This window comes from Protomyctophum parallelum (genome assembly GCF_964188405.1).
Source record: "Protomyctophum parallelum genome assembly, chromosome: 8".
In the NCBI taxonomy this organism is placed as follows: domain Eukaryota; kingdom Metazoa; phylum Chordata; class Actinopteri; order Myctophiformes; family Myctophidae; genus Protomyctophum; species Protomyctophum parallelum.
This window is the reverse complement of record NC_139703.1, coordinates 38,604,141-38,630,238: the sequence shown is the minus strand read 5'-3', so window position 1 is coordinate 38,630,238 and position 26,098 is coordinate 38,604,141. Positions and strand designations below refer to the sequence as shown.

At 44.3% G+C, this 26,098-nt stretch overlaps 2 protein-coding genes across 3 annotated transcripts in view; both read right to left on the bottom strand.

Moving 5' to 3' along the window:
- LOC310863635 (acidic mammalian chitinase-like) overlaps positions 1-26,098 on the bottom strand; it is a 34,757-nt gene that overhangs the window by 8,198 nt on the left and 461 nt on the right. The window contains exons 2-18 of one of the 2 annotated variants that reach the window (XM_083772112.1): positions 25,791-25,847; positions 25,501-25,666; positions 23,080-23,204; positions 22,841-22,964; positions 22,575-22,760; positions 21,925-22,044; positions 21,676-21,817; positions 17,537-17,566; positions 17,254-17,455; positions 17,093-17,149; positions 16,278-16,428; positions 15,746-15,870; positions 15,168-15,288; positions 14,469-14,648; positions 13,224-13,343; positions 12,996-13,134; positions 12,689-12,814 (exon numbers count right to left, since the gene is read on the bottom strand). In XM_083772112.1, the coding sequence (XP_083628238.1) occupies positions 12,689-12,814; positions 12,996-13,134; positions 13,224-13,343; positions 14,469-14,648; positions 15,168-15,288; positions 15,746-15,870; positions 16,278-16,428; positions 17,093-17,149; positions 17,254-17,455; positions 17,537-17,566; positions 21,676-21,817; positions 21,925-22,044; positions 22,575-22,760; positions 22,841-22,964; positions 23,080-23,204; positions 25,501-25,666; positions 25,791-25,847 (2,171 nt within the window). Of the gene's footprint in view, positions 1-12,451; positions 12,815-12,995; positions 13,135-13,223; positions 13,344-14,468; positions 14,649-15,167; positions 15,289-15,745; positions 15,871-16,277; positions 16,429-17,092; positions 17,150-17,253; positions 17,456-17,536; positions 17,567-21,675; positions 21,818-21,924; positions 22,045-22,574; positions 22,761-22,840; positions 22,965-23,079; positions 23,205-25,500; positions 25,667-25,790; positions 25,848-26,098 lie in introns of those variants that run through there. The other variant, XM_083772111.1, reaches the window with a different exon arrangement.
- Positions 67-5,463, bottom strand: LOC310863723 (acidic mammalian chitinase-like; the record flags this gene model as incomplete). Its single annotated transcript, XM_083772218.1, has 11 exons — positions 67-331; positions 365-502; positions 619-757; positions 850-969; positions 3,103-3,288; positions 3,835-3,955; positions 4,058-4,182; positions 4,643-4,793; positions 4,895-4,951; positions 5,038-5,239; positions 5,340-5,463. 11 exons carry the CDS (start codon positions 5,461-5,463, stop codon positions 177-179), a joined length of 1,518 nt encoding a protein of 505 aa, XP_083628344.1. The 3' UTR covers positions 67-176.

Below are 26,098 nucleotides of genomic sequence, written 5' to 3'. Positions count from 1 at the left end.
CAGATAATAAAAATGACTTTGAGATTCCCAGCCTCTTTGAATACCATTTTTTACTATTTCAATTTTATTTCCATTAGTGACCTGCATGCATGCACCACAAGACGGCATGGTCTTGGATGGATTACCCAGCTCAAATACACCTAAAGAAGTAAGACCAACTGGAACCGTGACCTCGTTCAAGCCCAGTTGCAGCAGTTGCAGCTGGTGTCGAACACGAGGCCGGCAGCGCAGTGCTGCTGGTAGGTACGTCCCTGAGCGCACTGGTAGTAGGCGTTCTTGTCGGTGGGGTCTGGGTAGAGTCCGCCGGCCTTGCCAGCGCAGAATCCAGATCCTCCACTGCTGCTTCCACCACCTCCACCTCCACTAGGCTGTGGCTTGGGCTGTGGCTGTGGTTTGGGCTGGGGATTGGGCTGGGGCTTGGGCTGGGGCTTGGGCTGGGGTTGAGGCTGGGGAGCTGGTGCCTTGGTGACTGGGGTCGGAGGTTGTGGGCGAGCTTTGCAGTCTGCATGAAAGATGACAAAGAGTATATATATATGTCAGTAAATGTATCTCTGATGGAGTCTGTAGAAATAATAAAGATTGTGCTGTTTTGTGTGTGTGCATTAGAGAGCATTTTACCAGCTCCGACTCCCAGACCAGTCTTGAGGGTACTGATCAGCGGGTATCTTCCTGCGTGACAGAACTGGCCGCTGAAGTCATCCATGTCCAGACTCCAGACAAAACCTCCACCAAAACCATTCTTCTTCAGCCAGTCAACCTGTAGACGGGCCAAGAGGGTAAAAAAACAATATTAGTATGACAGGAAACGGTATACAAATCTGAACAATATGTTAAGTACTGATTTTGCACCTTGATCTGGTAGCTCTTGACGTTGTCGTATCCGACCCAGAGCTGGGCGTTGTAGGAATAAGGCACATCCTGAATGGCATCCCACGCCTGAGTGGCTCCTTTATTAATGAAGTCACAGATCTGAAATAAAGTACAGGTTCTTTATCTTCACATGCATGTACTGTACAATACAGCCTGTAGTGTAGCATATCAATCAGGCAGCACAATTCTTGTGCTCCCATGCTTCCTTATCAGTGTGGAGGAAAAAACTGAAATAAGTATTCATAAATGCAATATCATCCCCTACCCTAAATAATGAATTAATGAATGAATACGTATGAATAAAAATAGGGTAAACATGAAAGATCTGCTCTTTTTAGAATAGAACAAATTAATGTTCTAATATACGCCAATCAGACAAAGTGAAACACCTGTGTTGGTCCCCAACATGGCAGGTGTATAGGACTACATTTAAAACTCGTGAATTACTGATGCATTGGTTACAAGAGAGTGCTTTTTGTGTTATACTTTTAGCATAACCTTTGACTGTATCTGTACTGTCAACAAACCTGCTAATAAAGTATTTGAGATATCAATCAATCAATCAATCAATCAATCAATCAATCAATCAATCAATCAATCAATCAATCAATCAAAAATCACACCCGTGTGAAGTAAAGGGCAGTCTTATCGTCATGCATCATCTCATTCCGGCCAATCACAATTTGCATCCTCACCTTTGTCCTCAAAGTTTGTGTTAACACACTTCTGTCTTCAATGTTTGTGTTTACACACTTCTGTCTTCAATGTTCGTGTTTTAACACACTTCTGTCTTCAATGTTCGTGTTTTAACACACTTCTGTCTTCAATGTTTGTGTTTTAACACACTTCTGTCTTCAATGTTTGTGTTTACACACTTCTGTCTTCAATGTTCGTGTTTTAACACACTTCTGTCTTCAATGTTTGTGTTTACACACTTCTGTCTTCAATGTTCGTGTTTTAACACACTTCTGTCTTCAATGTTTGTGTTTACACACTTCTGTCTTCAATGTTCGTGTTTTAACACACTTCTGTCTTCAATGTTCGTGTTTTAACACACTTCTGTCTTCAATGTTTGTGTTTACACACTTCTGTCTTCAATGTTCGTGTTTTAACACACTTCTGTCTTCAATGTTTGTGTTTACACACTTCTGTCTTCAATGTTCGTGTTTTAACACACTTCTGTCTTCAATGTTTGTGTTTACACACTTCTGTCTTCAATGTTCGTGTTTACACACTTCTGTCTTCAATGTTCGTGTTTACACACTTCTGTCTTCAATGTTCGTGTTTTAACACACTTCTGTCTTCAATGTTTGCGTTTACAGACTTCTGTCTTCAATGTTTGTGTTTTAACACACTTCTGTCTTCAATGTTTGTGTTTTAACACACTTCTGTCTTCAATGTTTGTGTTTTAACACACTTCTGTCTTCAATGTTCGTGTTTTAACACACTTCTGTCTTCAATGTTTGTGTTTACACACTTCTGTCTTCAATGTTCGTGTTTTAACACACTTCTGTCTTCAATGTTCGTGTTTTAACACACTTCTGTCTTCAATGTTTGTGTTTACACACTTCTGTCTTCAATGTTCGTGTTTACACACTTCTGTCTTCAATGTTCGTGTTTTAACACACTTCTGTCTTCAATGTTTGCGTTTACAGACTTCTGTCTTCAATGTTCGTGTTTTAACACACTTCTGTCTTCAATGTTCGTGTTTTAACACACTTCTGTCTTCAATGTTTGCGTTTACACACTTTTGTCCTCAATGTTTGCGTTTACACACTTTTGTCCTCAATGTCTGCGTTTACACACTTTTGTCCTCAATGTTTGCGTTTACACACTTTTGTCCTCAATGTTTGCGTTTACACAAACACTCAACGCAGGGCATAGGAGGGGCTCTAGCGGCCCTCAAAAAAGCCTAGATACTATGCGATATATGCGTGCACATCTGATATTACGGGTAACACCTGTGTTGTCACATGAGTTCATTAAAATCTCCACAGCCTGGGCCATGGCTCAGCGGTCCAGGCACCTTGGCTGGTAATCCAGTCTGGCAGTGTGCCGCGGGTTTGACTCCCAATCCCAACAGCCTTTACTGCATGTCTTTCCCCCCCATATCTCTCCCCCATTTCCTGTCAGCCTACTGTCTGTCCCTCCATACAATATATAAAATAAAGGCGAAAGCCACAAAAAAAACATTAAAAAAAAAAGAAGGTCTCCACACCATGGCAACCCTACCTCATAGTAGGACCAGAACCCAGTCTGCTTGGTAAATTGACCAGGAGGTCCATATCCGCTGTTGGGAGAACCAATGGCAGTCTTGGAAGGAGAGGCCAGTTTGTAGGTGTGGCCGTAGGTGGCGAATCCAACCAGCAGCTTCTCCGCTGGGGCGCCCTGGCTCTTCCAGTAGTTCATAGCGTAATCCTATATGGACAATAAAATATAAAGATAAACTTTATTGTCCATTCAATTTACATAAAAAGGAAAATTTAAACATTACATAGAATACACAAACGCATTAAAATTCTACATAGAATGCAGTCACATAAGACATAACACAGCAACAGTGATCATCAACTATTTAAACATTTTCTTATTTAAAATGTCCCCAGCAGTCGGCACAAAGTCTTATAACCCTTATTTTTCGCAAATTTTGCTCTAAGCATCCTGCCTGATGGTAACAAGTCAAAGTCATAGCGAAGAGGGAATCATTGTAAATCTATACTCATCATACTGGCAATGGCATCACCAGCCACTCTTTACCGTAAACATTACAGTATACAGTATGCTACGCCCGGGATTCGAACCTGTACAGTAGGTCTCCCCGGTGGAAAGCCAACATCTTAACCGCTATCCTACAGGGGAATTCACCTTGATTCTGGGGAGATATTAGGCTTTTGGTCATCAGGCAGAGGCTCTGAGCCACTACTGCTACACACACAATAACACAGATGGAACCTCCTCACTCACCACGTTGTAATATTTACGCATCCAAATCTCGTCAACTGGATCCTTGAACAGAGGGCTGTTCTCTGTCAGAGTGTTGAACGACTCAAAGTCGTAGGTCATCACATGGATGTAGTCCAGGACACTGCAGTGCAAAAGGACGTCAGGAGGTTTATTTTCTAAAGAGGTGTTCCTCACATGGGTGTGTTTGTATGTTAATCATGTCTGTGTGTTTATCTATACTGACGCTCCGAGCTGGGGAATCTGGTATGATCTGTCGATGGTGTCCTTTCCGCCAGAGACGGCAGCGGTGAGCATCAGACGAGGACGGTTGGTCTGCTTACCTTCAGCCTCGAAGGCAGCCATCATCTCCTGCAGAGCGAGAGACAAGGAGGTGGTGATGGAGAAAGATGAGGAGGTCAGTATTATTCGTAAGGATGGCTTTTTAATAGCAAATTTTAGAATGCCTAATTATGTATTTGATTTTATTGGAACCACAGCTCCTTGACTATAGTCAATCCAGCAGCTGACTCCCCCCACGGACTGCTACTTTCTACTCTACTATCTGTGTCAGCAAATAATCCGTTTTAACGTAAGTGTATAAGAAAGCAATTTCTTGCAAGATGAATAACGTGAATACGATGAATGATCTGAATCTGAACGTCCGTACAGTTTAGAGCTGCTTTTATTAAACCGAAACACAGTCCCAGTAAGTGATGTATATCCCTGAGAGAATCGTTAAATACCATATATGTACACCATAAGATGTACACAGAGAATTGAGGCTGGACAGGGACATAACAACATGAAGTATGTGTTACTTTAGCCTGACCTGACACAGGACAGTGAAGGTCTCCTTGGTGGGTCCGTTGGGGAACTCCCAGTCAATGTCCAGACCATCAAACCCGTGCTGGCGCAGGAACTTGATCGTGCTGCCGATGAATGTTTGACGGTTAGCGGAACTGGACGACATTTGTGTGAACCTGGAGAGAGAGAGAAAGAGAGAGAAAGAGCGAGGAATCATGCTTTTACACATGATTTCTGAATCTCCTGGAATTGATCCTCTTGTTAATCAAATACTCACGGCCAGCCGCCCATGCCCCATCCACCAATGGCCATCAGGGTCTTCAGGTTGCTGTTCCTGCAAAATAGAAAAGAAAACACTATGAGTTCTCTCTCTCTCTCTCTGTGCGTGCAATATGCATGTGTGCGAAAGCATGTACTCACTGTTTCTTGAGAGCCTGGAACTCTGCAAAGAACTGCTCATCGTCCTCCTCGAGGGTCGTGATCATGTTGTCTTTCATTCCGGCGAAGGCATAGATGAGGTGGTCACAGAGACACGGGTCAATGTCAGAGGGCATGTACTTCCCAGCACCGGTACGATGCTGTCCCCAGTTGGTGAAATAACAGGAGAGGATGTAGGAGGATCCTGCGAGGTGTAAGAGACACAGTTAGGTTTTTTTTTGTTGTTGTTGTCATTCTATTCTGTCGATTGAGAGTATATCACACCAAGGTGGACAAAGTCTTACCTAGCTGCACGTGCAGCAGGAGAGCCAGTCCTGTAGAAAGAGAGACAAGCAGACAGAGAAATGGGCGGGGGGTTTGTTGGTATGGTAATTTGTTAGACTGACAGCTGTGATCTGGAAGTTTCATGTTCTACTCTAGCTTGGCCGGCCAGGGGAGATGTTGTGTTCATGAGCTTCGGACAATACTACTCACCACCCAGTCGCTGTGCTATCCTGACACCATTGTCTAAATTGGTCAATGGTAGGCTATAGCTAACCTGACTCCGCCATCTGGTGGCAGCAGTGAGTTCGTCCTCCTGCTCCCATCTGGTCTCTCTCGGGCAGAGACGATGTACTCCGAATTAAATCTGATCGGAGCGATATGCAGCCGTATCCGAGACTGGTGACACATTGTAGCTGTGCCACAGCGCAAATGTAAACACAAGCTAACAAGACTACAACACAAATTTATTACGGAGATATCAGATTTATGTCCCGCTGCTTCCGGTTCATCGTTTCTGCTTGAGAGAGACCAGATCAAGGTAGGAGGAGGGAACTAGAGAGAGACCAGGTCAAGGTAGGAGGAGGGAACTAGAGAGAGACCAGGTCAAGGTAGGAGGAGGGAACTAGAGAGAGACCAGGTCAAGGTAGGAGGAGGGAACTAGAGAGAGACCAGGTCAAGGTAGGAGGAGGGAACTAGAGAGACCAGGTCAAGGTAGGAGGAGGGAACTAGAGAGACCAGGTCAAGGTAGGAGGAGGGAACTAGAGAGACCAGGTCAAGGTAGGAGGAGGGAACTAGAGAGACCAGGTCAAGGTAGGAGGAGGGAACTAGAGAGACCAGGTCAAGGTAGGAGGAGGGAACTAGAGAGACCAGGTCAAGGTAGGAGGAGGGAACTAGAGAGACCAGGTCAAGGTAGGAGGAGGGAACTAGAGAGAGACCAGGTCAAGGTAGGAGGAGGGAACTAGAGAGAGACCAGGTCAAGGTAGGAGGAGGGAACTAGAGACAGACCAGATCAAGGTAGGAGGAGGGAACTAGAGAGAGACCAGGTCAAGGTAGGAGGAGGGAACTAGAGACAGACCAGATCAAGGTAGGAGGAGGGAACTGAGACAGACCAGATCAAGGTAGGAGGAGGGAACTGAGACAGACCAGATCAAGGTAGGAGGAGGGAACTGAGACAGACCAGATCAAGGTAGGAGGAGGGAACTGGTGAACTCAATACTGCCGCAATCTGGCAGAGTCAGGTTAGGCTATAGCTAGACCACCTCCAACCACTGCAGACGTGCTAGTTATTATTGAAATTATGGTAAAAAGGCTGTACCATACAGACTGTTTTAAAGTTTTATGCTTAAAAAAATCCAGATTGTACCGTTAAGAAGGATTTATATATTACATATACGCAAAATATATGTATTATTTAAGTATGAATAAGTCGTTATGCATGCTGATGTAACCAGATAATTTCCTCTGCAAAAGCAAAGGGAGAATGTTCTATGTCTCAGCTTACCAACGCAGATGAGAAGCTTGCCCATGTTGCCTCAGTACAGCTAACTGAAGGCCAGAAGCCTCTTATATACCTTCCATTCCTCTCCATATCAGTAAACCATGTTTGATCTGGCTTTGTTATTCTGATAAACCGCAGCAGTCAGTCACCACATTCATTTGCATTTGCTTACTCAGGAGTTGATACTTTTCCACTGCCTTTGCTATTATTGTCCTGATAACTTTCAAGTGCAATTCAATAATGTTATGTTAGGTTGTGGCGATTAGAAGTCACATCGTATCAGACGTTGATATTATTCCGACATGTCTTCGATGTCATCGATAGTTTTTGACGGGCCTTTATGTCTGATTTGTATGTCTTATGCGATGTATGTGCATGTGTGTCTCTAGCCTTATTAAAGATGGAGTGACGTGATATGTGTACTTTTTCTGTTTTGTATGTGTCTATGGACTGTTAACATTATTATAATAGACCCCCAGGTGTGTTTAGAATATTGAAATATGTCTTCCCTATGTGTATTTTTGGTCTCTTCCTGAAAGCTTGAAAGCCTTTGAGTCAAAAGGCCCAATCGAAATGCACCACGTTAGTGTCATCACAATATCATACCCTCACCTAACCCCTCCCCCTTCATCATACAACACATGCAACAGCTGTGGATCACAGCCTTCCATCTTTAAGGTCTTAATAATGATGATATTATGTTAGTAATACACTGACTTTGTTGTGCCATTTACGTTCATGATGTAATCTTGGATTTATGGATTTATTACTATTTTAACTATCTTACAGTATGTATTTTGTATAATACATACTGTGGCCAGACAGTGGCCTTGTGGTTAGAGTGTCCGCCCTGAAACTGTGAGGTTGGGGTTCGATCCCCGGCCGGGTCATACTAAAGACTGTAAAAATGGGACCCAATGCCTCTATGCTTGGCACTCCGCATCAAAGGGTTGGATTGGGGGGTCAAATCTACTAGTAATCAAATGATTCCCGAGCACGGCACGTCGGCACGGCTGCAGCTCACCGCTCCTTGGCTGCGGCTCACCGCTCCAAGAGATGGGTCAAATGCGGAGAACAAATTGCACTGCGGTAACGTGTGTGACAAAACGTATGACTTTGACTATACTGACGTTCCGAGCTGGGGAATCTGGTATCCAGACTGGCTTTCCACCAGAGACTGCAGCGGTGAGCATCAGACGAGGACGGTTGGTCTGCTTACCTTCAGCCTCGAAGGCAGACACCAGCTCCTGCAGAGAGACAGGAGGTGGCAGTGATCAAGGAGAGAGTGGAGGCTACGGCATTCACTTCTAGTCATTTTTACTAGTTGACTAGTTGCCTAGTTTACTAGTCGACTAGTTGTTTAACTACGTATTATGTAAAAATATATATATTTATGTGTACATTTAAAAACTGTGTACATTGGAGACCATAACTATAATCTACCTGATCTTGAGGCCTACAAAATGTACAAAATGTAGTTGGTCGACTAGTGGATTTACTAGTCGACTAGTAAACTAGTCGACTAGTTGCTTAATGCCCTAGTGGAGGCTGACGGTATTATCCTAAAGAATGTAATTTATTTTACGCCTACAGAAGTAGGACATTGTATTGTATCTAGCAATATATTATCTATATTATTATTCTCAACATAATGCATAAGCATAAGAGCATACAGTGAGCATACGGCATTATGCATACGCATAAATCAGCAAAGTGATACTGTCTACCGACTACTGAGAGAATAATTAAATATTGCATATAACAAGATGAACTAAGGAAAACACAGGAAAGGTGCTGACCACAGAGGGCTATAATGTTGAGAAGGACAACTCTTATTAGCCACGATGCAAAAATGATTTAAAAGACACCAACGTTTTGACAACAATAGCCTCCCTCGGGGTTGGAACGAGATTAAGGCAAAATGATTCAAAGATACAGAATACTGATTCAAAAGAGAATGTTAATTGCTGGTGGAGGACAAAAACATTTTCATACTGTAGCAGCAGAATAAGTCTGCACAACAGGCAGCTGCTGCTCCCGACCACGTTTTAAAGTGCAAACTATAGTACAGAAGATGAACTATGTAAGTTACTGTAGGCTTGAGACAGCCCTGTGATAGAAGGCTGACCTGTCACACAACAGTGAAGAGCTCCTTGGTAGGTCCAACAGGGTACTCCCAGTCGATGTCCAGACCATCAAACTCGTACTGACGCAGGAACTTGATCACGCTGTCGATGAAGGTCTGACGGTTAGCAGGACTGGACACCATGGCTGTGAACCTGGAGAGAGAGAGAGAGAGAGAGAGAGAGAGAGAGAGAGAGAGAGAGAATCGAGTACCCTGTCACTGGAGTTATTGATCCTCTTTTTTCATAGAATCAGTCTCGTTACATCACAGTTTTACAAGTAAAACATTGGCTGAAATTTGTTTTTGTGCATGCAAGAAAGAAAGAAAGAAAGAAAGAAAGAAAGAATGAAAGAAAGAAAGAAAGAAAGAAAGAAAGAAAGAAAGAAAGAAAGAAAGAGAAGAAGAGGAGGGAGGGGGGATTAAGGTGGGAAAAAGGAAAAATAAAGTTTGAGCAAAGCTTTTACCACAAACTGTACAAGCAAAGGGTTTCCCCTTCCCCTGTCTGTCTGGGTCCCATGCAGGCGCTTTCCTAGTTCCTACAGTACAACGGATATTGCCAAGCCATATAGTATACTCACTTTGAGGTGCCCATGGCCCAGCCACCAATGGCTAGCAGGGTCTTCAGATTAGTGTTCCTGAAAAATAAAAAATAATGTAAAGAAAAGACACACTGAGTTCTCATGCCTAAATAGTGCGTGCATGCATGCTCTCTCACTGTTTCTTGAGAGCCTGGAAATCTGCTGGAACTGCTCATGTTGTTGTCCATTCCAGTGAAGGCATAGATGAGGTGGTCACAGAGACACGGGTCAATGTCGCTGACCATGTACTTCCCAGCACCGGGACGGTACTGTCCCCAGTTGGTGAAATAACATGAGAGGATGTAGGAGGATCCTGCAAGGTGTGAGACATGCAGTTAGGTGGTTGATATGTTTTCTTTCTGCTGTTTGAGAGTATTATCACACCAAGTGGACAAAGTCTTACCTATAGCTGCACGTGCAGCAGGAGAGCCAGTCCTGCAGAGAGACACAAGCAGAGAGAGGTGGGGGTTTAGTAAGGATAAGCAGTCAGTTTTACAGCTGCTTTTCGAATAGGATGGAATCCCTTTATTTAATTTATTTGTTTGGCTATAGGGGAGATATTGCAATTATGCAGTAGCAGAATTGGTGTTCTTTCCGACACCATGGACTACATTTCTCAATGGAAGAGTGGCTAGACCACCTTCAACCGGTGCAGATACTAGTTATACGTGCTCTATAATGATTAGAATAATTTGCATAAAATGTTAAGCTTAATTGTAATTAATATGACAGCACGTACTGTAGGCTATACTCAAAATGTCGATCAAGTATAAATTAATCGTTATGCGTCATATGAATGTTTCTTTGAACACAATAGATTCCTTTTCCAGATCAAGATCATCTCATTTTACAGTTAAATGCTTCTTCAAAAACAACAGGACAGTGTGTTTTCAACAACCAAACAAACATCACCATACCAACGCAGATGAGAAGCTTACCCATGTTGCCTCAGTACAACTAAGTGCCCGAGCTATGCCTCGTATATTCCTCTCATTATCAGCAAACCATGTTTGAGCTGGCTTCATTACTCTGATAAATCACCTCATTCATTTGCTTGGTCAGGAGTTTGATAAATTCCACTGGCTTTGCATGTTCCGTTGATAACGTTTAAGTGTGATTCAATATTGATATGATGTTCTGACAACTATTCAAATAGTTCGTTTGTTTGCCCGTTTGTTCAAAGACACAATCTGTGAAACATTTCATTCACTGTTGACAGATCACTTTAATTTACCCTACGATCAAAAACTCCCAAATGTACAAGAATTTTTGCCATATCACAAACATGTGTGGGAATTTACGAGGTTCTGTAAATCTTACCCTAGATATGTAGGCTACTTGGAGGCATTAAAAACACCAGTCCAGTGGCAGGTTTGACTTAGACTTAGAGCAAGGTCCAGTTGCCTGTCATGTTTTTCTCCCAAACAAGGCATTTTCTTACAATAATTACGCTATTAAATTACATATTTAAACATGTCATTTATATGTTTTGCCTGTGTACCAGAGTTTTCTTTAAAATACAATATTTTTCACTTCACTGTTTAGAGATAATAGATACTCAACCTGGATGATACCACCACAGATATATGATCTGTTATAATCTCACCTAAATAACAATAGTCGATTTTGTTTAAGAAAACATTTGATTATTTTATCCAGGGGGTAAAAAAACAAAAAAATACATCGATAACAATAGCTATATCAAGCAATACTGTGACTACATTACCATGATGACTTTTCTAATGTAATATTTTTTGATATATTTGATTAGAATATTTGATTGGCTTATATCTTCTAGAATTGTGCACCCGTTACTTTATTACGTGGAATTACTCAACCGAGTGCTCGCTTTTGCTTTCTTCTTCAAGTTCTACTGCGGTATAAACACCATTTATATTACCGTTATAACAAGTTTCTCCGAATTGATTAACACTCGAGAGGAGACATATAACTGGACGAGAGGAAGGCAGATAGGAAGAATAACTTAGACAGTCCCAGTTGCTTTGACTTTATTCCCATCAGTGATCACTAGACAGCATGGTCTATAGACCGATTCCGTACCGGTTTCATGGTCGCAGCCTACGTATTTCCTGTAGGCGGACTCGACATAGCTGCGGGAGTACAACCCTCACCAGGCGCACCTCTTCCACTACAGTGAACGGCAGAGTGACTGATGTTAGTTTGCCTCAAACTTTACTCCTTTACCTGCTTTTTTACTAACACTAACATTACAAAGATGCCCAGAACATCGAGATGAACCTGTGTAGTTTATGGCTGCTCCAACAGTAGTGGCAACATAAAAATAAAATAAAAACGGAATGTCTAATATCCACCGCGATGGCGGAGACCAGAGCCATTGAGTAATGGTTGAGACGAAGCAGTGAAAGATACATAACGCCAGTCTTACCCAATACCAAATATTTCTGTTTTATTAACACAAGGCTGCTGTACTTTATACCTCATACTTTAAATGCTTAGTATGAGGTATAAAATACAGCAGCCTTGTGTTCATAAAACAGAAAGATTGGGTATTGGGTAAGACTGAAATTATGTATCTTGCAGGATTCTTCACTGCTTTGTCTCAACCATTACTCAATGGCTCTGGTCTCAGCCATCGCGGTGGATATTAGACATTCCGTTTTATTTTATTTGTTATGTTGCCACTACTGTTGGAGCAGCCATAAACTACACAGGTTCATCTCGATGTTTTGGGCATCTTTGTAATGTTAGTGTTAGTAAAAAAGCAGGTAAAGGAGTAAAGTTTGAGGCAAACTAACATCAGTCACTCTGCCGTTCACTGTAGTGGAAGAGGTGCGCCTGGTGAGGGTTTTACCCCTGCAGCTATGTCGAGTCCGCCTACAGGAAATACGTAGGCTGCGACCATGAAACCGGTACGGAATCGGTCTATAGGCTAGGGTTAAGATAATATTTACACACAGCTCAAATGCTCCTAAAGAGCAACTAAGACAACGTGGAACCGTGACCTCGTTCAAGCCCAGTTGCAGCAGCTGCAGCTGGTGTCGAACACGAGGCCGGCAGCGCAGCTCTCTTCATAGGTACGTCCCTGGGCACAGTTGTAGTAGTGGTTCTGGTCGGTGGGGTTTGGGTAGAGTCCGTTGCTCTTGCCAGCGCACCATCCAGATCCTCCACCACTGCTGCTTCCACCACCTCCACTAGGCTGGGGCTTGGGCTGTGGCTGAGGTTTGGGCTGAGGTTTGGGCTGTGGTTGGGGTTGGGGAGCTGGGTGCTGTGTGGGGGTGACTGGGGGCAGAGGTTGTGGGCGGGATTTGCAGCCTGCATTAGAGAAGGAGGACATAGAGAATATATGTATGTCAGGAGATGTAACTCGGATACAGTATGTGTACAAGTTGCGTCTGGTTTTATGTGTGTGTGTGTGTGTGTGTGTGTGTGTGTGTGTGTGTGTGTGTGTGTGTGTGTGTGTGTGCGTGCGTGTGCGAGTAAGAGTGCATCTTACCAGCTCCGGCTCCCAGGCCCTTCTTGAGGGTGCTGATCAGAGGGTATTTTCCCTCGCCACAGAAGGTGCCGCTGAAGTCGTCCATGTCCAGACTCCAGACAAAACCTCCACCAAAACCGCTCTTCTTCAGCCAGTCGGCCTGTAGACGGATATAGTGGTACAGTAAGTATAACACAGGACATACAGTAGAGTAGACAGTGACTACAGATCTGAATATTAACGCTGCACCTTGATCTGGTAGCTCCTGGGGTTGTCGTATCCAACCCATAAATGGCCGTTGTAGGCATAAGGGACATCCTGGGGGGCGTCCCATCCCTGCGAGGCTCCCTTCTTAATGAAGTCGCAGATCTGAAGGAAGGAAGGTAGAGATTTTAGATTCAAGGTTCAAGGTTCTTTATTGTCAGATGCATGTACAATACAGCCTGTATAATGCGTGCGTGCGTGAGTGCATGCGTGCGTGCGTGCGTGCGTGAGTGCATGCGTGCGTGCATGCGTGCGTGCGCGAGCACGCGCGTGCGTCAGTGGTCAGACTTGCTGAAAATATCAGGGGTCTGGCCTTTGAACAGGCAAATTTTACCCCTTTCAATTTGCATTATAATTTGTATTGGTTATGGCCGTTACTGGCCATACTGTCTCCTGTCACAAAGGAGAACACTACAGAGCCACAAATACTTTTAATTATCATCGTTATTCAAGCGATGCATGCCGCGACAAACACGGACGAGCCAAGCGTATATAGTTGCCTCGAGCTAAAGCTACTGAAACATTAGGTACTAATAATTTCAATCTTTTGCTTTGATCAGAAAGGATCAACTGAAAGAATCAAAGCTTAAAAGCAGCCTTTAAAGTCACAAATATGGTTTGGCTTATTATTACACAAGATGGATTGTCGTCATGCTGCTTTTGGCCTCGCTCACACCTAAGACACATTTCTGTCACATGGTTTCATGACACAACCTTGTTGGATGGCTGTCTTCTGCCCCCCCGCCCTCCCCCCCGCCCATGCAACAAGGTTGTGTCTTCAAACCATGTGACTCCCATTGGAAATGCATTGAGGCGGCCATGACACACAGAACACAAGTGTGTCTTGCGTGTGTCTTTAGGTGTGACTGTGAGTGAGGCCTTTCTGAACAAAGGTCAGAGACAAGACACTGAGTGAGTCGTCTTCTGTCATTGCACATCACGCATCGCATGCGCAATGCACTTCCAATGTTATCGGTTATCGGATGCATGAGATGAATACTTGGTGAACACATCTTCCACAACCCTACCTCATAGGGGAGGCATAGGCCTACTATGGTCCGACGGAGCATTGGTTCGAAGGAGCATTGGTCAGAGGTGCGTTGGGGGTCGGGAGAGGGTTGGGGTTAGGTTTAGGTGTGCTGCCCCGGGGGAGGTTAGGGTTAGGGTGAGGGTTTGAGGTAGGTTGTCGTTCGGAACCAATGCTCCGTCGGACCAAACACATGAACCCACCTCATAGTAGGACCAGAACCCTCTCTGAGCAGTGAAGGGTCCGGGTGGTCCCGTGCCACCGTTGAAAGCACCGATAGCGCTGGGGCCGCCGGACCAATAGTCGTGGCCGTAGGTGGCGAAGCCAACCAGCAGCTTCTCCGCCGGGGCGCCCAGGCTCTTCCAGTAGTTCATAGCGTAGTCCTATATGGAAGGAGGAAACATACTGGCATCAACAGCAACCATTCTTTGCAGTGCAAACATTTATTCATCACATTGTACATTTCCATTTTAGCCGTCTCTTGAATACTGTAGTTTTCATTTAGTTTAATTTAGTCACATTTTAGTCACCTGGAATGTCTTTCTGTTAGTCTAGTTGTAGTCGACTAAATGTCATAGGATTTTAGTCAACTAAATCTACAGTTGATTTAGTTGACTAAAATGTGTTTTGGCGGGCCTTGATGCGCGACACGTTGTGAGCTTGTAGATCAGCTATTTTCAGCATGCAGCCAATACAAGTGTAAAATGACTTATACTGGATCTCCTGTCCACTAGTCCCTTCCTAACATTTGTTGACGAAATTGTCAGTATATTTAGTCTTAGTTTTAGTCATCATAGCTTAATTTTCATTTAGTTTCCATTTAGTTTCCGTCAGTTGTAGTCGACGAACATGTTTCGTCGTAGTTTTCGTTGACGAAAACAACACTGATCGCACTCACTCACCACATTGTAGTATTCACGCATCCAGCCGTGGTCAGCTGGGTCACTGAACAGGGGGCTGTTCTCTGTGTTGGTGGTGGAACTCTGGTAGTCGTAGGTCATCACATGGAAGTAGTCCAGGATACTGGGATAAAAAGGACAACAGAAGTCTGGTTTCTTGTGGTTTATTTAAAAAAACATAGTACTCCTCTATATGCTATGCTTGTGTTTGTATGTTAATCCCTGTATGTGCTCCATGCCCTAGCCTAGCCCCTTAGATAGCACTTTATGTAGACTTAGATAGTATTTTAAACAGACTTATAGCTCGTTACGTAGACAGCACTAGAATTGCATTTTATGTAGTCATAGCACTTTATAGTACACATGTATAATATATAGTATAGTATGTATAGTTTACATAGATACTCCACTGTTACATTCTTAGTTTATACATGATTCATGATAACTACTGTTTATGTATGTGATGTATGCCATGCTTTTGTTATTGCTTAATGTAAGTCGCTCTGGATTAAGAGCGTCTGCTAAATGCCTAAATTGTAAATTGTCTCAGTGTTTGATGTGTGTTTGTGTGTTATACTGACGCTCCGAGTTGGGGAATCTGGTATGCAGTGTCGATGTTCTGCTTTCCTCCAGCGACGGCAGCGGTGAGCATCAGACGAGGACGGTTGGTCTGCTTCCCTTCAGCCTCGAAGGCAGCCATCATCTCCTGCAGAGAGACGAGGAGGTGGTGATGGAGAAAGATGAGGCGGTCAGTATTAGGATGGAAAATACTCCTTTATTAAGAAGTAGGAAATGTGTACTGCATTTAGAATGAATAACTATTTCCTTGTCTTTCGGAAATGTGTACTGCATTTAGAATTAATAACTATTCTCTTGTCTTTCGTTCTTGTTGTTTTTGTAGGCTACGGCTTTTATCTCCAACCTTTGCAAAAAAAAGCTAATTGCAGCCATGCACTCTACAGCGTAGGAATTGCCCAGCGTGGTCCCAGTAAGCGATACTGTACTGTCCGGTGGATCCTATTGGTCGAATGTGAACAGAAATAAAAGCCTGGGTACGGAGGCTAAGGCTGCAGGGACATGTTAGTGTAGGTTTTAACAGGACAGAAGGCTGACCTGACACAGGACAGTGAAGAGCTCCTTGGTAGGTCCAGCTGGGTACTCCCAGTCGATGTCCAGACCATCAAACTCGTACTGACGCAGGAACTTCATCACGCTGTCGATGAAGGTCTGACGGGTCGCAGGACTGGACACCATGTTTGTGAACCTGGAGTCGGAGACGAGTTGAGAGACAACGGGAAAGAGTCAGACGACATGGTTTCACCCGTTCCTGAGGCTCCTGTCGCTAGAGGATAGGAGACCTCTTGCTTAACACATTCTAACCTGAGATCAGATTCTATAAATAACTTCTTATTTTTTTTTAATTAAATTTTTATCCCACAATTTTGTAACCCAGTTTTTCTTTTTCACCCAGTGCCAGTTTTAGAGACCAGGATTACGGCATGTTTTTGTGAGGGTATCTACCCTAGGGGACACGGGGAGAACATGCAAACTCCACACAAAAAGGCCCTATCGCCAACCCCTCCTCGGGTATGGGCACTGATGACGCGGAGGAGGGAACACGCCGCCAGTGCCCACAGCACTCGGAAATCGAACCCAGGACCTTCTAGCTATGAGGCGACAGCACTACCAACTGTGCCACCGTGCCCCCTATAAATGTCTTCTACATCCTGACAGTTTTCTGAAAAAGCTATGTTTCTATGTCAGTCGTTCTTAGATTTTTCAAAAATAGGAGACCTACAAGCTCGTAGCGCGCCACTCGGTGGCGTGCTATGAGCTTGTAGATCTGCTATTTTTGAATAGCTAAAGTATAACATAATACTAACACCAAAAGGGCCCGGGGTTCCCGCCTAAAATGGGTTAATACTCACTTTGTGGTGCCCATGGCCCAACCACCAATGGCTAGCAGGGTCTTCAGGTTACTGTTCCTGAAAAACAAAAATAGATTCATAAATGAAATGCACTCATGCCTTCATGCAAGTGTGTGTGTGCTTGTGTCTGCGTGTGTGTGCGTGCGTGCATGCGTGCTCACTGGTTCTTGAGAGCCTGGAACTCTGCATAGAACTGCTCGTCGTCCTTCTCGAGGGTCGTGATCATGTTGTCGTCCATTGAAGCGAAGGCATAGATGAGGTGGTCACAGAGACACGGGTCAATGTCGGAGGGCATGAACTTCCCAGCACCGTGACGATGCTGTCCCCAGTTGGTGAAATAACAGGAGAGGATGTAGGAGGATCCTGCAAGGTGTGAGAGAGAGATACAGTTATAGGGCTTGCTGTTCTATTCTGCCATATCACACCAAGTGGACAAAGTCTTACCTAGCTGCACGTGCAGCAGGAGAGCCAGTCCTGCAGAAAGAGAAGAAGAAATACAAGCAGAGAGAGAGTTAGGAGAGATTGGGGATGGGTTGGTTCAGTAACAAAAAACACCATACGTTTAATGTCAGCTAGTCTCCTTTCCACGAAACGGAAACCCCTGCTTGGCCAGGGGAGATAAGCTTAAACATACTTCAGGCGATGTATAGTCAACCAGTATGAATTGACACAGTGGTATAAACTCTAGAGTACACACTGCAGCGCAACCACTGTGACTGCAGATGAAGTTATTTTGTTTACCATCTGTTTAAAATACAGAGTGCATTAAAATAAGAGAAGATTGCCGCTTTAAGGGTATAGTTTATGACAAAAAGGGTGCTTTATCATCAAGCAGCCTTTATGCATCATAATCATAATGTTTAACAACTTTGACAATGAATTCAAAATGAATCAAAATTTCTTCTCCACAACAATGTCTCAGCTTACCAACGCAGATGAGAAGCTTGCCCATGTTGCCTCAGTACAACTATATAACTGAAGGCCAGAAGCCTCTTATATATACGCTCCATTCCTCTCCATATCAGTAACACCATGTTTGATCTGGTTTGTTATTCTGATAAACCAGCAGTCACTTCAATTTGCTTGGTCAGGAGTTGGCTTTCTATTCTGCACTGGCTTTACTAATAGTAGTACTGATAACTTTCAAGGGCCATTCAATATTGATATGATTTGCTGACAATTATAAGTCAAATAAAGGTTGTCATACTAGTTTGTTTTTGTTATGTTGTTTTTTTTACACATTCCACCACCTAAACATAACACTATACCTTCAAACCTAACCCGAGAGAGAGCGAGAGATGTTTTTGAAAACCTTCAACTCTTTATTAAAAGCAACAGAGGGGTAGTTGTCCCAGGTCTAAGACATAGCCAATAGAGCACCGAGGTCCTGACGTAACTCGCTCATCCCTTCGATTCCCCTGGTTCGCGGAAGTAATTTCTCTATATGGAGAATAACATGGGGTGATCTTAATAATATATAATATAAGCGTTGTGGTCCAAAAATAAACAATCTGTCTCGGCGTCATTGTCAGGGAGGTGTCTCTGTATCGTTTGCAACAGTCAGTCACTATATGATACAGTCTGCTTCTAGTGAAAATGTAACTAATTCAGTAGCAGTAACATTAGCGTTTTCTCTCAGTCAGTTGATTCTTCATATTCATATGAGTGAAGCGGCCGGGATGACATGTTTATTTTTCAAACTGTTCTTAAATGAGGCGATCTAAAACCCCCCTATGGGGATTCCAATACAAATAAAAAGTGCACCCTCTACCGATATTGACGTCAGACTTCGGTGCTCTATTCAGATCTTTATCGAGGGACTATGTTCAGCTAGACATTTCAAATAATATATGATGTAGTTTACTTTCATGGTAGGTCACTGAAATGGTTCTCAACCTTTTCAAGCCGTGACCGATAATGATATTTGAACTGAGATCACCAGTTTTTTCCCTTCTTTCTTAGGTATGAGAAAGTTCAGTGTGGGTATGTTAAGCCAGGGAGCATTAACAAAGAGTTAATACCGTACAGTGCGTACACTAAATACAGTGTTTATTTCGGGTCAACTTCTTACAACAACACATAACTGTGTTATAATAATAAGCCCTTCACTATATGTTAATTTGTGCTGTGGTCGTTTTTTGAGGGGTGTTATCCCCGCCTATAAACGCAAACATTAAAAGCCATTTTCCAGGAGGGAAAAAAAGTCTGGGCTTGCAGTCCACTTCAGTACAGTACAGTACAGTACAGCAGAGCACGTAGCACAGCACAGTACAGTACCACTAACGTCACTCTCTGCTGATTTCTGATCGTCTGCAGCCTTGTTAAATTGATGCACACACGCACACACAAACACCCGGACAAAGTGGGGTCCGGGGACCCCCAGGGGTACCTGAGGGAGTTCCAGGGGGTCCCCAGCTAAATTATAGTTTGTAACCAAATGGACCCTTATGGGTCTGTAACTCTGAGAGTGTACAAATGGAACCAACAGGTCCATTTGGTTCCATTTGTACACTCAGTGTTAAATTAACATTGATTTTACAATATAAATGGGGGTCCCAGAGATATAAATGCCATTAAATGGGGGTCCGTAGACTAATGCATGTCAAACTGGGGGTCCTTGAAATTAAACTGGTTGAGAATCACTGCTAGAGCCGTAAAAATCTTCTTTTATGGGGGGTCCCTGGCGTATATTTTCAAATGGGGATATATTTGCAAATAAGTTGACAGTGTTTCAGTGTTGTTTTTGGCTGCAAATTTCTATTTTAGTTTAGTCATATTCTTTGGAATGAAAATTAATTTAGTTTTAGTCACATTTTAGTCACCTGTAATTTTTTAGTGTTTAGTGGTTAATTTTAGTCGACTAAATATTATAAGATTTTAGTCGACTAAATCTACAGTTGATTTAGTCGAACAAAATGTATTGCCAGCATGTTTTTAATTTGAGCTCTTATTTTGAAAAGCCGCATTTCTGGTCCACTAGCAGTAGACATAACCTAGGACTCTACACAGAGCTGGGCAGGCCTTGTTTACAATGTGAATCCAGACCGGAGCTCTGGAGAGCTCCACATCGTCGGCTCTGTGCCGTCAAAGAAACGTTGTTTTGACCAAAAATGCCATCTGGGACAAGGAATAGGAGATACAGGCGATTGGAAGAAATGGATAGAATGGATTATTATGGCGACGGCGATCTAAGATGGACGATCCAGTGCTGTGCTAACACAGCTAGCTAACCGGCTAACGTAAGTAGCATTATGGGTCGCTCGATCGAATGCACTATTAAAGCGCAATTGCCATTGATCTTCGGCAATGGCGTTAAGCGTCAGTATCAAAATTAGGCTTCAATTGACAAAGGACTTTGGCAATGGCGGTATACGCCATAAGTACTTTGGCCTCAGCAGTGGGTGTGTTTTTAGTAATTGACGCCGTGTACAGTATTTATTTCCCTGTACAGGAAATTGTACATGACATTTGTTTCTTCTTATTGTTGTTTGAGTTATTGCTTGCCAAGTAGCCTATAGTTTACATTTGGCAGGGGTGAGGCTTCTGTGTTGTCTTAAACATTAGTAGTCAATGTTTATCTGTTGTTGTGATGCAGTAATGTTGGGCTGTCTTTGTTGGTGTGCTGATGATATTATATATTATATATTTTATAATGAAGTATTCGTTTCCCTGGAACAAAAGGGGGACTCAATGACAACAAACAAAATAAACAAATCGGCCAAAATTGTCATTTTAAACATTGGTATCGGCACAGAATTTAAATATCGGTATCTTAAACTATATTTAAGCTTTCTAAATGATGCATTGTGTACACTGGATTCTCTCCCACCTTGCTGTGACTGTCTATATATACACCCTATGATGTGTATGTGAGAATATCTAAGACGATGATTTTGACAATGATTATCCCTGCATTAAACAACTTATTTGTATTGTTTGGTTCTTTGTTTGGTATTGAAATGACACACTCCCATGAAGTTGCTTTAATCACACATTTTATTTAATTTCCATCAGTGTGGAGTGGACTTGTATTGGTCTTGTATTAACAGACTATATTTACAACAACCAGCTCCAAGTCACCTCAGAACACTAGTGGAACCACCGTGAGCTGGTTCAAGCCCAGTTGCAGCAGGTGCAGCTGGTGTCGAACACGAGGCCGGCAGCGCAGTTCTCTTTGTAGGTACGTCCCTGAGCACAGTTGTAGTAGGCGTTCTTGTCGGTGGGGTCTGGGTAGAGTCCGCCGGCCTTGCTGGCGCAGAATCCAGATCCTCCGCTGCTGCTTCCACCACCACCGCCACCGCCTCCACTAGGCTTGGGCTGGGGCTGGGTGTGGGGATGGGGCTGGGGCTGGGTGTGGGGCCGGGGAGTTGGGTGCCAGGACGGGTGCTGGGTGGGGGTGACCGGGGCCAGAGGCTGTGTGCGAGCTGTGCAGCCTGCATTATAGGGATGGGAGGACAAAGTGGGTTTGTCTCAAGAGATATGGAACTCTGATGCAATGTTTGTTGAAAATATTAAAGCTTGCCTGTGTTTGTGTTTGTGTGTGCGTGCGTGCATCTGAGAGAGAGAGAGAGAGAGCATGTTACCAGAGCCTCCGGTTCCCAGGCCGGTCTTGATGGCGTTGATCAGAGGGTATTTTCCCTGGCCACAGAAGGTACCGCTGAAGTCGTCCAGATCCAGACTCCAGACCATGGCTCCACCGAAACCGCTCTTCTTCAGCCAGTCAATCTGTGTATAGACGGACCGAATTGTATATAAGTACCTTGTGAAATAGTACAGTACACTGTGGCTAAGGCTACGAAGTTGAACAATCAAGTCAAACGGTACTGTTGCACCTTAATGTTGAAGCTCTTGATGTTGTCGTATCCGACCCAGGTCTGGGTGTTGTAGGCGTAAGGCACCATCTGGGGGGCGTCCCAGGCCTGAGTGGCGCCTTGCTTCAGGAAGGTGCAGATCTGAATGAAGATATGGATGCATGGAAGTTCACGTTATCGCCACATGCCTGTAGAATATACAGCCTGTATATAGAGGGTATGTGCATGCATAAAGTGAGTGGACAATCAAGTGGAAAAGTGTCATGGCACAGTGAGTTTGTTTAATGCAATCAGATAAGACTTTTCTGTTTGGATGTATGGGCTGTCAAGGCCAGAAAGTAGATTTTTGCCACTCAGTAGGCGTTCGCCACTAAGACACTCGACTGCCGCTCTCTTGCACGGCAGTGCGTTGGTCCGACATGCGTTGCGTCGTGCTTGCGGTTAGGGTTAGGTTTAGGGTTTGGGTTAGAGTGTCGGACTGATGCCGCCGAGAAACACTGCCGCCTGCCATGGGTGTTCCACGGCTGATGCCGTTGCCGGAAAATGCATTCGCTCTGTCTCTATTTTAGAGCCCATTTCAAAGAAGAAAGCTGGTCTGATGCACTGGCTGTGACTCATATAGGCTACTGTATGGTGTGCACACGCAAACACACCCACCCACACACACACACCTCATAGTAGGCCCAGAATCCGGCCTGGCGGGTGTACTGGCCAGCGGGCCCAGGTCCGTTGTTCTTATCTCCAACAGCGGTCAGGGTTCTGGAAGACAGGGCGAAGGTGTGGCCGTAGGTGGGGAATCCGACCAGCAGCTTCTCAGCCGGGGCGCCCTGGCTCTTCCAGTAGTTCATAGCGTAGTCCTAATATATGGACAAGGAGACATTACACATGAGTGTGGAGTGTACACAATGTAAAGAGGAATCTCCTCACTAATACTCACCATGTTGAAGTAGATCAAGGGACCCTTGTCAGACGGGCCTCTGTACAGTGGGCTGTTCTCTCCAAGAATGTGCTCCCAGGAGCCGTGGAAGTCGTAGGTCATCACATGGAAGTAGTCCAGGATACTTCATGGTGAAAAGGACATTTTATAGGAGTCAGTGTCAGTGGAGTTTCACCTGCTGTAGGCTACATTAATGTTGTGCATACTGTATGTGCTTGGTGTGTTTTATCTATACTGACGGTCCGATCTTGGCAATCTCGTATCCAGCGACGATGGTTGCCTTTCCAGCAGAGACGGCCGCGGTGAGCATCAGACGAGGACGGTTGGTCTGCTTCCCTTCAGCCTCGAAGGCAGTCATCAGCTCCTGCAGAGAGAGAGAGAGAGGAGGTGGGCAGAAAGATGAGGGTGTCAGTATTATTTGACTCCTAATTCAGGTTCAGGTTCAGGTTTATTTGTCATATGTATAGATACAGAGTATAAATACTCTGTATCTCTCTGTCTTATATACACAGGACCAAAACAAACATCTATAGTGCAAAGAAAAAGACAAAAACACAAAAAAGTGCAAAGTGAAGTGACAATACAGTGCAATACAGTTCAAGGTCAGCTGTTCAGCAGCCTGACTGCCTGGGGGAAGAAACGATTATTTGATGCTCTGGTAGCGTATTTTTGGAAGGGAGTGGTTGGAACAGGGCATTTGTGGGCTTTTCTCATACAACGAGTGGTGTAGATGTTGTGGAGACTAGGTAGTTCTGTGCTGCCGATGAATTCTGTTTACTGTATCTGAATCTGAACATCTGTATTGTAGAGCCGATACTGTACTGCATATCCTAGCTCTGGTCCATAGCATTAGTGTTAGTTAGTGTCTCAACTTATCCGTAACTCATCACAGTATGTTACTTTTCAGCCATTGCTCGCGTACCTCCGGTAGCACAGCCTCTCGACTCTGGTAAAAAATAATGAATACAGTTTCACTACTCACCAAAACAAAGACGGTTTTAAGATTAAGTTTGAAGCCTATACTGTCCATAGTGGGATAACACTCTGAGCCCCCCACCTCCCGTCTAAAATACACTATTTGGTCAGAAAAAAGAACATTCCACCGGATGGAAGATAGTCCGGGTAACTCAGTTGGTAGAGCTCTCGCCTTTGGACCACCACAAGGTCATGGGTTCGATCCCATGCAGGCACCGCACCACCAACTCATAGCGTAGGAGAAGCACGGCTTGGCAAGCTGTGAGCTAAAGGTATACCTCCACCTCAGCAGTCCATCTCCCAGGGGTACAGCACATTGTAACAGGGACAGACTCCATCTCCCAGGGGTACAGCACATTGTAACAGGGACAGACTCCATCTCCCAGGGGTACAGCACATTGTAACAGGGACAGACTCCATCTCCCAGGGGTACAGCACATTGTAACAGGGACAGACTCCATCTCCCAGGGGTACAGCACATTGTAACAGGGACAGACTCCATCTCCCAGGGGTACAGCACATTGTAACAGGGACAGACTCCATCTCCCAGGGGTCTATAGCACATTGTAACAGGGACAGACTCCATCTCCCAGGGGTACAGCACATTGTAACAGGGACAGACTCCATCTCCCAGGGGTACAGCACATTGTAACAGGGACAGACTCCATCTCCCAGGGGTACAGCACATTGTAACAGGGACAGACTCCATCTCCCAGGGGTACAGCACATTGTAACAGGGACAGACTCCATCTCCCAGGGGTCTATAGCACATTGTAACAGGGACAGACTCCATCTCCCAGGGGTCTATAGCACATTGTAACAGGGACAGACTCCATCTCCCAGGGGTACAGCACATTGTAACAGGGACAGACTCCATCTCCCAGGGGTACAGCACATTGTAACAGGGACAGACTCCATCTCCCAGGGGTACAGCACATTGTAACAGACTCCCTCGGCCGATACAGACACAATGAGCCTCTCCCGGCCTACAGTCGAGAGGCTGCGCTAAAGGGAGTATGAGGGCAATGGCTGAAAAGTTACATATCGCAGTTTCTGTACGTAAGACGTCCCTGGGCGTCTTAAGGATTAAAAACGAGCTGAGCCTTAGACGTCGCTGGACGTCCTAGCGCATCCTCAATGATACGGGCGAGATAAGAATATTCAGAATTTTTCCTATTTTTTTTTGTCCCGTTCGCCTTTCGGCTGCCATATGCTACGCTCTGGGCTCATATTAGCTTGCCGTTGACTTACATGTTAGCGCGGCGGAAAGAATGACTCGTATCTCCTAATCCAGGGCCTCTCCGTGGTTATGAACGGATCGATATGCTGGCGCTTCATTTCTGCTCCTCATCCATCTCTCCCGCAAAATATGAACGCTTTTTGGATCATATATCGTATAAATTAAAATCGCAATGTAAGCTAGAAATGTAAAGTAAAAGCGCTGAGACAACCCCGGCCACCCAGAGCTCCTATTTTGAAGCACTTCCGGCACTGATAGGGTTGAGAACTCGCTATGTCTACCTGAGAGAATGATTAAATATCTCATACTACACCTATGCCAGCTCAAGGCAAATGGTTCAAAGACATACTGTACAGAACACACACACAGAGGATTAAGGCTGGGGAGAGACATACTGTACCATGGATTATTTAAATTCGGCTGTAACACGTGATAGAAGGCTGACCTGACACAGGACGGTGTAGCGAGCCTTGTCCGCGGGCGGGGAGCCACGAGAGCCTGGGTACTCCCAGTCGATGTCCAGACCGTCAAACTCGTACTGACGCAGGAACTTGATCACGCTCTTGATGAAGATCTGACGGTTGCCAGCACTGGCCACCATGGCTGTGAACCTGCAGAGAGAGAGAGAGAGGGGGGGGGGGGAGGAATGATGAATCATAGCTTTTTCAGAAAACTGTCGGGATGTAAAAGACATTTTTAGAATCTGATCTCAGGTCAGAATGGGTTAAAACTCACTTTGGAGTGCCAAAGTTCCATCCACCGATGGCCAGCAGGGTCTTAAGGTCGCTGTTCCTGAAAAAGAAAATGCATTCTTTGAGTTCTGGTGCTTTGGGTCGCCGTATACTGTATGTGTCACTGTATCAGTGTTGTTTTTGGCAGCAAATCTCTATTTTAGTTTTAGTCATAGTCTCTTGAATAGTTTTCAATTCGTTTTAGTCACATTTTAGTCACCTGGAATGTGTTAGTATTAGTTTAGGTTTAGTTTTATTTGTTGACGAAATTGTCAGTATATTTAGTCTTAGTTTTAGTCATCGTATAGCTTA